This window comes from Dermochelys coriacea, chromosome 3 (assembly GCF_009764565.3).
Source record: "Dermochelys coriacea isolate rDerCor1 chromosome 3, rDerCor1.pri.v4, whole genome shotgun sequence".
NCBI lineage: Eukaryota > Metazoa > Chordata > Testudines > Dermochelyidae > Dermochelys > Dermochelys coriacea.
Window position 1 is genome coordinate 98,251,637 of NC_050070.1, and position 13,031 is coordinate 98,264,667.

Genomic DNA, 13,031 nt, shown 5'->3' on the forward strand with positions numbered 1-13,031 from the left:
GGAAAGGGTTAGGGAAGTGAAGAGAAGGGCAACAAGCAGCAAGAGGCATTCACAGTAGAATTCAACTCAAACTCCTCCCAATTCCTAGTGGAAAACTAAGGGAGGACTAACTTTCCCCTTCTCCCCCTAACCTTCAATTGCCGCAAGAATCTATACCCCACAGAGGATGGAAACAAAGTAACACCATTATATACATGTTTATAAAAAGAGTAGTTAAAGGAGCTAATGAACCAGCACTGCATGATGAAAGATTAGTGTCTGCTGTACAAAAACTGCAAAGATTACTTTTTTTTGGTTGAATTGTTTTTCCAGAGCAGCAGAATGCAACATTCTAGAGCAGAGGCTCCTTCGCAAAAGGTGGCAATATGTGGCCATTTGTGGTAGGCTGTGTTAAAAGCTTCAGGTGCAGAACTATGCAGAGGACGCCATTTGAAATGCAAAACAAGTTTTAAGGGTCCTACAGAGTCCAGAAATCTCTTGCTGTGCAGAGGATGGAAATTCCATTTTGTAAAGAATTTCCAAATTTGCCTCTGTTCTGAATCGGAGTGAAACCTGAAAACTTCAAAATTGCCACCAATGAAAATTCCCCCCAAAAATTTGGTTTGGGTTGATTTCAATGTTTTTTGTTTTGACAAAATCATTTCATTTTGATTTTGATTTTTGATTTTGTATTTTAAAATATATAATATAATGCAAAATAAATGAAAACATTCAAAAGAAAGTCATTTTAAAGCAAAAATCAAAACAGTTTATTCCAAATATTCCAAAAGAGACTGGTTTGATATTGGTGGAACTTTTTTTTTTCAAATTTTCTTCTGAAATGAAATTCCAATGAAATTGACTCCATTTCACAAAGTGTTCTGATTTTGGTGGAACTGTGAATTCTGATGTATTATGTTTCCATTGAAATTTCTCTGCCCAGGGACGATGGCTTAGTCTCTAAAGGATTGCTCTAGCCAGCTTAATTTAGATAAACTCTTATATTACGGTGGGAATTGCTGCAGCTCCTAGTCAGGCCAATGACTGGGGAGCAGGAAGTTATCTTAGATCCACCTTCTCCCTCCCCTTGAGTCCTTCAACAAGTGCAGGTTGGCTGGGCCCAGCAATCTGCCCCACTTTGTGCTAAGGGGCATCAGTGCAGTTTGTTCTCAGTCACTGCCAACACTGGCTTTGGTGTAACCCATTAAGGTTGGATTGTAGTTTTTAAGCAATTCCCTACTCTGGAGGGGTGAGTGGAGTGGCTGAGCTGCAGAAAGACCCTCCAGGTGTAACTGACTGGCTCAGCTGATTTTTCTCATAGTGCTCCTGCAGAGTCCATGCTGACGCAGCAGCTCTACCACCCTTCTAGTAGATTCCCCTCCACATCCAGCCAGCTTTAGGCACTGTCTACATTAGAAACGCTACAGCTGCTGTAGTAAATCCACCCCCTTGAGAGGAGATAGCTAAGTCAAGGGAAGAATTCTTCCATTAACCTAGCACTGTCTACACTAGGGCTTAGGTCAGCTTAACTACATCTCCCAGGCATGTGATTTTTTTTAACACTCCTGAGCAACATAGCTGGATCAACCTAACTTTCTAGTGTAGACCAGCCCATAGGGTAGCTAGTGAAGCACTCTCCACTGGGATTGTGCCAAGCCCTTCCACAGCAGCACAAGAGGGAAGATGCTCCATGTGCCCCTTACTCCTCTTGTGCGTCCTACAGGGCCAGCCACACCCCTTCCCCCCTCGATTTTTGTTTAATTCAGTGTTCTGCAAGACCAATATGTTGCACAGTAAACTCATGCTGTTACTTTAGAGCACTTCTCAGACCAAATCCTCATTCTTTGGGTAACAGGAATATTACTGAGTTTCAAGTTCTTTCCAAAAATATCTCTGCCCATCTTAAGTAATAATTACATCAGTTTGCTTTTTTTTTAAAAAAAAGTCCCAGGGCTAGATCAGTGAGTTGTCATGAGCAGCTAAAAACATTCCAAATCAATCAGTGACTGAAGAGGAGGGGAGGGAGTGCCTTTCCAATGTGTCCAAAGCATTGCGGTTAGGAGGTCACAATATTGGACCATCACCTTTGGACCATTGTACAATAGTGGACCATCACCAAGTAAACAATGTCAAATATTGAACGTCTGGAATCAAAATAACATTTCATTTGGGGTCAATAGTTTTCACAGAGGTTTGGAACTGAATTCAAAATGGTCACTGATATATAGATATATAATATTAGAACTGGGCTTTATGCATGTTCACCTCCAGAAAGGAACTCAGCATGGAAATGGTATGTAATCCAACACTTTCAGACTTCTCTCTCTGAGAACTGGGCACACATTCCACAAGTCGTCATTTCATTTCTGCTGCCCTTCACACTGTGTGCTGATCTGCCATTCACGGAGCACCTGCTGCTAATGGGGTTGTATATTTGTTTTGTCTAGCCATCTATAATCATTGGAGTAATTTTGGATTAAAAGCAAAGCAATATTTCAAGTTTCTGAAGTAATAGAAGAGAGACTCAGTTATTCATCCATATTTAACTTAGGAAGTGTAAATACCCTAACTTTCATCTGAATCTATTATCAGCTAGAACTGGTCACGAATGGACTGGTTGGGAAACAAGCCAGGAAACTATGCATAAAGCTGTGTGACTTTCCGCGATCTTCATGACTTCTGTAGCAGCCCAACAGCCAGCCGCACCAGCCGCTGCTGGAGCAGCCCGTGGCCAGCTGCACCAGCCGCTACTTGGGTGGCCCCAGGCAGCTGGCCTGGGGACTGCCCGAGAAGTGGCCAGTGTGGCTATCCCCAGGGACCACCTCAGCAGTGGCCCGTGGGTGCTGGCCCCAGGCCTCCCCATAGCAGCCACACTACAGAGGGCTTCTAGAGCAGCACCCCACTGGGAGCCCCCCGAGCAGTGGCACCCCAGGGCCACCCAGACAAGATTTAGTCATTGTATTTATAGTAAAGGTCATGGACAGGTCACGGGCCATGATTTTTTGTTTATTGCCTGTGACCTCTCCATGACTTTTACTAAAAATACCCCTGACTAAAAGGCTATGCATCAAGCATGGGCTACAACATACCCCCACTGCTTCATTCTCTAGCCTTACTCCTTGCCTCTCTCCCCAATCTCCAAGAAACCCTTCATGCTGTTCTGTCTCCTCCTCCCTTAGTCTAACATCCCTGACCTTCTTCTCTCATCTTTCCTTAAACTGAAACTATTCCCTTCCTCCATCCTGAACTGGCTTTCAATCCCCCACAAGTTACCAGAGACTCTCACCATTATTTTCATGTCTGGGCTGGACTTGGTTTCCTATATTGGTCACCCTCTCCATTGCAGACAACACAGAGATCTATTACCTAGGAACCAGGTTTGGTTGACTCTGTTTCCAGATACATATGTTAGGAAACCCAGGGTATTTCTGATGATATACAATTATGAGACGTGGACTAAAGTATTTTTTTGCTGTAATAAGCAGTGATTGTTGTTTTCAGCATACAATATTTGCCATGGTGCCATAAAACCGTTAACTAGGTGTTTCTCAATACTGCACAAACAGTGAAACTATCCCTTGCGTAGGGAGCTAGAACAAGGCCCATATGCTACTTACACCTCCGTTAAAATAGTATTTTGAAGCATACCTGGGATTCTTCTGCATATGAGTAAATTTCACTGATTGATAGGGTTCAGTATATGGACCAATTCTCACATACAAAAAACCCACTCAGCTTTAAGTTTGTGCGTAAAGCCAAGTTTAACTGTCAGTATTTCATATGTGGTGCAGTTTCTAACGTAAACCTAAGAAATAGCAGAATAAATGCATTGCATGTATAATCCACAGAAATAGCAATCTTTAAATATTCTTTAAGGGAACAGAAACTTTACTCAAGAGAGCCTCGATGGTAGCAAAAGCCTCAGAATTCTACCCTCAGAGATATTTAAGGAAATAAAGTAAAGTGATTGAATTCATCAGGTTTGTATCAATGGGTAAAAGGTTCAGCACTTAAGACGTTAATATTTTCTCATATTATGGTCACATACCAGTGCTGGAGTCAATATTATTCAAGGGAGTTCTCCCTGCAGGGAAGGAAATCCTCTGCAGGAGAGGGAGAATTTTAAGACTGTGGATCCCAGATATTCTCCTGTGCTGAGCAGAGCTCTGGGACAGAGATGGGGAGTAAGCAGGGAGCCAGTTACAGCTCCATGATTTATTAGCCACATTTGCTCAGATTCCTGGCTCAGGTATAAGTTATAGCATCTGTGACGGGGCAAGGCCAGATGGCTATGGAAGAGTAGTGGGAGATAGATATATTAGCTCCAGGCTAAACAAATCCCTGGTACCAGGATAAGTGAAATGGCAGCTGCTCCAGGTCAATTAAGACACATGGGGCCAATTAAGAACTTTCCAGAAGGCAGGGAGAAGGCTAGGTTGATTGGGACACCTGAAGCCAACCAGGGGCTGGCTGAAACTAGTTAAAAGCCTCCCAGTCAGTCAGGTGAGGGTGCATGTCAGGAGCTGTGGGAAGAAGTTGTGCGGTTGGAGAGGCTGAGTAATACACACCATATCAGGCACAAGGAAGGAGGCCCTGAGGGAAGGGTGAAGTGGAGCTTGAGGAAGTGAGGGCTGCTGTGGGGGAAGTAGCCCAGGGAATTGTACATGTCATGTTTCTAAAAGGTCAGCTACCATAGCTGATACTATTAGGGTCCCTGGGCTGGAGCCCAGAGTAGAGGGTGGGCCCGGGCTCCCCCCACACCTTTGCCCCCTGTTTAATCACTGAGACTGGGAGACAACAGAGACTGTGCAAGGAAGGATAACTGCTCCGCACTCCCTTATAGCTTATGACTAAAATGGCTCAGAGGCTCACTGTGACCCTCCACGTAACCCTTCTTTCTCTGGAGACAAGGGTCACAGTCTACTGAGCCATTTTCATCACAAGCCAGGAGGGGAGATGAGGAGAAGTTATCCTTCCTTGCACAGTCTCTGTTGTCTCCCAGTCTCAGTGATTAATCAGGGAGCAAAGGTGGGAGGGGGAAGCCCGGGCCCACCCTCTACTCCAGGCTCCAGCCCAGGAACCCTAATAGTATCAGCTATGGTAACTGACCTTTCAGAAACATGACATGTACAATTCCCTGGGCTACTTTCCCCGCAGCAGCCTTCACTTCCTCAAGCTCCACTTCACCCTTACCTAAGGGCCTCCTTCCTTGTGCCTGATATGGTGTGTACTACTCAGCCTCTCCAACAGCACAACTTCCTCCCACAGCTCCTGACATGCACACCCACCTGACTGACTGGGAGGCTTTTAACTAGTTTCAGCCAGCCCCTGATTGGCTTCAACTGTCCCAATCAACTTAGCCTTCTCCCTTCCTTCTGGAAAGTTCTTAATTGGCCCCACGTGTCTTAATTGACCTGGAGCAGCTGCCATTTCACTTATCCTGGTACCAGAGATTTGTTTAGCCTGGAGCTAATATATCTATCTCCCACTACTCTTCCATAGCCATCTGGCCTTGCCCTGTCACACATTCTAGGGAGTGCTTTATCTTATGTCAGCTGGAGCATACACCAAATGAGAATTGAGGGAGTGCAGGTCACTCTGCCATGCTCACAATGACCTCTGCTGATGGGGCAGTTGGCATAGAAACCAACTATGCCAGCTTTGTACCAGCTAAGAACTTCCCTCATATAAGAGGAATTCTCAACTGTCTGGTTATGGCCAGACTCCAGCCACTTTGCTCAACTCAGGGGGTAGAGAATCTCACCCTAGGTCAGGACTTTACCTGATAACCTGATTCACAGATGGATACCTATGATTGCTCTCCAGACAACTGGGTTAATGTTTTGTTTTAACCCTCAGCATCATGAGCTTGTAATCAAAGGGCGATTTTTCAGGCTGTTGGCAAACAGACGGGATTCAAAGACTGGGACGGTCTGAGTATTGCTTATAATGTGCCATGTATTTTTATTTCAGGGAAAAAAAATAGAGATGAGAAAGGGAAAAGGCCAAACAAAGAAGAAAGTAGGGAGACAAGGCAGGAAAACAAAGGCCGAGAATCCCGAAGACAAAACCGAGAACAGCGGGAAAACAAAAACAAAATGCAGCCGAAGAAAAGAAAAGCCCAAGATAAACAACAGAACCCAGTACCCATCAGCACTGTACACTAATGGCCTTACCTGATTGTTTTAGATTTATGATGCTGCTATCTCAACCAGATCCCTATGACAGATGCTCAAGCCATTCAAACCACAAATGGACAATACTATCAGTTATTGTTTAACCTTAAACAACATTCCAAATAGTTCCTATATTCTCCAGGCAATCATAGTTTATTAAAGAGACTGATATGAGCCAAGAATTAAAAAAAAATCTAAAAAAGGGATACTTTAAAACTTACATTATATGCTGCCATGCATCGACAAAAGGCAATTAAGAAATTTTGTATATACTTATTAATAAGGTATAAAATATAGCAATATAATGAATGACATCTGGATGAAAACCTGCTTCCTCTGTAAAATATTTTTCAAGGTATTGTTTAGGCAAAGTATCAGACAAGAGGGATGTCTAAATCAAAGACAAAGTATCCCGTTGTATATTGTACATAAATATTCAGAGAGGGGCAGGAGGGAAACCATTTTTCAAGAGCCAGTAGGAATCTAAGGTTTTGCACCCTGTGGTGGATCTGAACTGAATTACCCTGGGGTTCCCCAGTACTTGTTCCAGACTCATGAGAAATACCAGGGGGAATACCTGCAGGGTGTTGAAAGTTAAAGAAGGAAAAGAAGTGGAAGCAACTGCAGCTTCAGAGACTGAAGTTCCTAAAGGAGAAGTGGTGGTGCTTTGCTCGTATAGCACTCTTGGCTATGGGACAACACAATGTTTTCTGGTCTAAACAGTGGTACGGTGCATGCTGTTCTATGCTTTTTATAATTATGTGTAACTTAAATCTACATTTCAAATCTTCCAGTGACTGACAAATCGTATTTGTAGGAGACAATGCTAAGTTAATAAAGAACAGAAAATAGACCACGGAAATATGTGTCTTTCACAGTCGTGGGGGTTTTCTTCTTCTTTTTTACTGGAAGAATCTACTACTTTATAATCAGCTTTATGAACGTCATGAAGAGAAAGGGATACTACATCTTTAATAATGTATATCTAGTGAAAGAGAAGCCACTACAATAAATATATTTGTGGATTGAGTGGATAAAGTTTGGTCCATTTTTGTTTGCTTGAAAATCATGCTACAGATGCCCCACTTATTCCCTCTGGCACAGCCAAAGTGAAATTCACCACTTGTCAGAAGGCCAGAAAAGGCCCAACCACCACTTGTGTCCTGCTTACACCCTAGTTTGAAGGCTACAGTGATGCTTAAGTGGTGGGTAGGCTTTGTGCTGGCTCTCTGCTCAGGGATGGATTTTATCTTTATAGAATAACATAAAGATGGAAAATACCTAATAGGACATGAGTGAAATCCTTACCCCATCAAAGTCAATGACAGAACTCTCCTTGATTTCAGTGGAACCAGATTTTGCCCTGAGAGTCCAATCCAAAAGCATATTGAAGTTAATAGAAAGATTTCAGTGGCATTTGGATAAGGATCTTGGTAATGCAGGATTATTTCCTACATTTTACTTACCCTTTGGGGCAGGGACCACCCTTTTAATTCATGAAGAGTCCCTACCCCAAATGTGATTCCTGACTGGGGCCTGTAGGTGCTAATGCAATGCATATATTTAATAATAATATTCTCCTGTGCTTTGACCAGTTCTTCAAATGTCCCAGTTGCTCGCACTACCTCCATTAATTTGGGAGATTATTACACAGCTTATAGAGTTCTTTGTTAGGAAATGTTCTCTGATATTCAGCCTGAGTAAGGCATAATGCCTCAAGAGATCCCACTGGAGCAGAGCACCTCCATAAACCCCTACCTTGAGCAGTGGCTAACGATGCACAAGTTAACCTATTGGGTATTGTTGCCTCTGTATCAGATGTCAAGCCCCTACTTACCTTACTGTTCACTTACATTCCAAGAGCTATCTTGGTACTACTGCTGTCCCAGTGTCTCCCTTTCATCAAATATCTATTTCATATTATTCCCCAAGTATGCTAGCTTCCATTTTTCAGATCCAGGCTAATCCTGTCATTTCTGTTAGACATTTCTAACCACTGTGGGTGCCAAATTCTGCCCATTCCTCCGTAGCCAGTGCAGAATGGGAGTCAGGATTTGGAAAGCACACATGGGATGTATGTGTCTCTGCCAGCCATTCTCTCCTAGAAAGGGAACCACACAAAACACAGAGGCTAGCTCTAGGGCTTTGGAGGGAGGATTCCTTCCTCCACACCCAGTCACTGTGAAGATCCCCAGATAACAGCCTGACTAGTTAGGCGACATAATTGTTCTGACATTTGACCGTAGGGCCCTCTGTATTATTCTCAGTCTCCATTGGTATTTGGCTCGTTTCCTACTATAATGGTGACTGAAATAAACATGTGGTTTAGCCTTTCTTCCAAAATTCTAACAACAATATTAACTAAGGCTGAGCCACTTACCATTCCTTGTGACTCCATATCTAGCACCTCCCCCTGTCTTGACACATCCCCTTTACAGTATGGTTCATTCACAGCCCTTCAGATAATTTTCATCCAAGCTAATATTCTACTTTGTGGGTTTTTATACCATGCTCATCACCATTGTATCTGAGCTCCTTCCAGGAGTGCATTTAAACGTCATGACCAACATCTATCATGTGTGGTTTGTTCTCATTCTCTCTCTCATGAATTTTACAGTTGCTGTGTCTAATGCATTTGCTAGACATATTATATTTGCTGCTTAGATGGAAAGAGACATTTCTGCTATTAGAAATTCCTCCTATTAGAAATTCTACTCAACAGAAAAATCAATGTTTTGTTTTATTTAAAGAGGGAAATTACCAAGTAAGCCAAGTTCTTATGAATTGACAATTAAGCAATTAAGAAAAGAATGCCATTTTAAAAGAAAGAGTTAAAAAAAGTCAGGTGGGCACCATACGCCAAGACCATAGTTCAGAGGTCAGCAACCTTCAGCATGCAGTGCATCAGGGTAATCCGCTGACGGGTCGCAAGACATTTTGTTTACATTGACATCCACAGGCAAGGCCCCCCACAGCTCCCAGTGGCCGTGGTTCTCCATTCCCGGCCAATGGGAGTTGCGGGAAGCGTCAGCCAGTATATTCCTGAGGCCCGCATCACTTCCCTCAGCTCCCATTGGCCGGGAACGGCAAACCACAGCCACTGGGAGCTGTTGGGGGATGGTCAATGTAAACAAAATGTTTTGCGACCTGCCAGCAGATTACCCAGATGGGCGGCATGCCAAAGGTTGCTGACCCCTGCCATAGTTCATTGTTAAGGGGTCACCTTAAATTAAGATAGACTACTATGTGGCTTTAAAAAACGCTAGAGATTTTATTCAGTGAAGAAACATTTGTTCAAGAGATGAGAGAGAATTCTTTGCAATTTTCTTATGTGTGCTAAGGAACCCTAGGAGCAATTTCATATACTAGAAAACTTGGGTGTACTATGAACTTAGCACTGAACTTCAGTTACTTCAGTAGGAGGTTATAGTGCACAATGTCTTCATTGTATCCAAGATGTGATTAAAGATGTATCAGATATTTTTCAATATAGAAAGCTTGTTTTCTGATTACAAGCATAAAACAAGTCATTGGTGCGGAATTATGGGAATCATGCTTTCAGGCCTATACAACCTACTTAGTGTGCCTGGTTACCAATTTTTACTGAAATGTTACTTAATAAAAATAACTTGACTAGCACCATGCAATGTATCTATAATTTAATACACAGAGCTGGAGTCATAATCACTCAGCTAATTCATACCAATCATGGGGTGTTCAATAACTGCCACATTTTGAAATACAGCTGAGAGTAACATGTGGAATTTCAGTATTCATTTGGAAAAGTACACATTCTCTGCATGTTAAATGGCAACAGACAATGCAAAATATTCAGATAAAGATGTCTTCTTTGAGAGAGCTTTGCACTTTTCCAAAAAAAAAAAACCCACAAAAAAACCCCACAGTCAAATGCTTCTCTCTTTATATAGCTTTTCATTTTTTTTAACATGCCATTTTTTGGCATTGGCTTCTCAGAAACCTTGTACTAAAAATTCCTTTACTTACCAGTTTTTGCTTAAGAAATGATATAATTTACAATTTCACCTGAGGGCTGAACACAGCATGTGCTTCCCTCCGTGGTTAGCCTGCTTTGCTGTGGGCATAGAAAGAGGTCAAGGATATGACCTCACTTCCTCCACACCCAATTTGGAATGGCTAGTGTTGGTAGCATGCACAATCTTTATGTTCTGTTGAGCACAAAAACTGTGATAGGTATCGAGACTTGGACAGGAGATAAGAAGGCTCACCATGAACACCTGTAATGCAGCTTCTCACAAACCTGACAGCACCTGTGAGAGTGAGATAGCAACACTGTGGTGCGGTGGATTCACGATCTTTAAATGAAGAGTGGATGTCGTTCTAAAAGATAGGCTCAACCAGGAATTATGGGCTTCATGCAGAAGCCACTTGGTGGAAATATATGGCCTCCATTAGGCAGATAATAGGATTAGATGATCATAACGATCTCTTATCTTCAAATCTATTCATCAGTCATTTCATCCGCCTCTTGTCTCTGTGCAATAATGCAAAACAGCACTAGTTTAGGTCAGGAAGTGAAGAAGAAAATAATAAGCAATTTAAATGTTATGAAAAATCTAGGCAGGCAAAATTAATCTTTGGCATCCAACTTAGAATTTGCCATTGGCATCACATTTCGCTCCCCTTCTCGGTGTTGCTAGCTCTCTCAATTTTATCATGAGTCTCACAATATTTGATGCTTTTCTTAAATCCCTAGCTCCCAGATTCATGCGTTTATATGAGAATCTCAGATTTAATATTTTAAAAGGGTTTTAGTCATAGTCATCGAAAGTTGATTCAGGTAAACCCTAAAGTCTCAAAATTCATGCTGCAAATAAAAAAACTACAGTTTTTTTAATTGCATAATTTTTAAGCTAATATTTTGATTTTGGGAGGCCCTGGATCATGATTTTTGAATGCTTGGGGCTGCCAAAATTGTCTCCTTATATAAAAAATCCCATGGGATTTGAAATGGCAACTTGTAGTCAGGGCTTCGGTTTTATTTCTCATCTGAAAGACATCACCAGTAGTAGAGTACTTCCTGTTGCTTTGCTGGGGTTCATTACTGACTCTGAAGGAAAACTAGCCATTGGATCAACAACGCTGTTTTCTGCTGCACCTATGTTCCTCTTGGGGGTTATTCACCAAAGGATTGATCCATCACAACACTGTTTAGTTTGGGGGATATGATGTGCACCACGTCAAAACATCTAAAAACATATCTGTGTGCTGAAGTATATTCAATCAGACACAGCATCAATGATTATCAGGTAACAGGTTTCAGAGTAGCAGCCGTGTTAGTCTGTATTCGCAAAAAGAAAAGGAGTACGTGTGGCACCTTAGAGACTAACAAATTTATTAGAGCATAAGCTTTCGTGAGCTACAGCTAGTGAGCTGTAGCTCACGAAAGCTTATGCTCTAATAAATTTGTTAGTCTCTAAGGTGCCACACGTACTCCTTTTCTTATCAGGTAACAGCTTCAATTGAGCCAGCAGAGGGAGCACAAAACATGCTTGAGCAGTTTTCCCAAAAGTTAGTTCAGTTTATTTATGTATTTCTCAGTGATGGAATGAGAGATTTTAAACAACAGAGATATTGAGAAGCCTGAGTATTTTCCATTTTGGGAAGGCAGGTCAAATTTTGAGCCTAAATCTGTGACAATGCCCCTTTAAACAATAATAATTGAAAAATTAAGAAAACAATTGGATTTTTTTCCCACAAGATCAGTCAAAACTTTGGTTTCAAAGCTGTATTGTTTTCATATCATTAGCTTAATTTGATCAGGGTACAGTGTGCTACCATGCTTTCATGAGTCACTCAGTCAGGGATGAGGAAACTGATAGATTTATACCTTTGAGCGATAGCTGACCTGCCATAGCATGGTTTCACTTGGCAAGCTAAAATATCCAAACGCCTCTATAAGCACTAAGTCCCAGATGATACACCCTCTGCTAAAACATGGGCCCCTTGAAATATGACCTTAGAATATGAATTGTAGAAGAGATATACCTAGTCATTTAATATATGTCTGGTTGGAAAGCATATTTTAGTGCAGTATTAAATAGAGTTGGTCAGGAATTTTCCAGTGAAGTCATTTTTTCTGTCCAAAAATACTAATTTGTTGCAACCGAAACTATTCACAGTAAAGGGTCAGTTTCAATGACAATCCTGATTTTAAAAAAAAATCAATATGTCCCATTTTGACAGTTTCTAAATGAAAAGTGTCATTTTTCATTTGAAGCTACTTGTATTTCAAACTTTTAGTTAATTTATACTAAAAAGGGTAATTTTTTTAAAAAAGGCTGAAATTTAAATTAAATGTTTTGAAACAATCAAAATGAAATGTTTCAATTGATTGATCTGAATGGTTTTCCAGATTATTGGTTTGTGAAAAGTTTTTGACTTTTTTGTTCTGATTCAGGAAAGGAATTTTTTTTTGAAACCTCAAAACATTCTCACATGTTGGGAAACCCATTTCCCATCTAATATTTAAAGGAGAACTTCACTGTTAGACGGTTCTCATTCAGTTGAGATGTTAAACCAAGTGCCCCATATGTCTTATTAAGTGGTTACCCCAGTGGAAGTTAAAGATCCCATGGGTGTTTTGAAAAAGAGATGACAGGTAAAATTTTCAAAGACCACCTACTTAATTTTGGAGCCTAAATCCCATTTTCAGAAGTGACATAAGCACTTAAGAACCAAAGTCTCACTGAAAGTCAATGAAAGTTAAATCTCTAAGGCCATGTCTACACTACAAAAGTACTCCGATTTTACAGAAGTCGATTGTGGGGAACAGATTATATAAAGTTGAGTGCATGTGTCCACACTAAGCACATTAATTTGGTGGTGTGCGTCCAC

General features: G+C 41.4%; 1 protein-coding gene across 1 annotated transcript in view; it reads left to right on the forward strand.

The window, feature by feature from the left end:
• Window positions 1–7,118, forward strand: part of RSPO3 (R-spondin 3) — an 89,243-nt gene extending 82,125 nt beyond the window's left edge. Inside the window, exon 5 of the mRNA XM_038396183.2 lies at window positions 5,953–7,118. Within this exon, the coding sequence (XP_038252111.1) occupies window positions 5,953–6,146 (194 nt within the window). The 3' untranslated portion in view covers window positions 6,147–7,118. The remainder of the gene's footprint in view (window positions 1–5,952) is intronic.
• The last annotated feature ends 5,913 nt before the right edge of the window (window positions 7,119–13,031 follow it).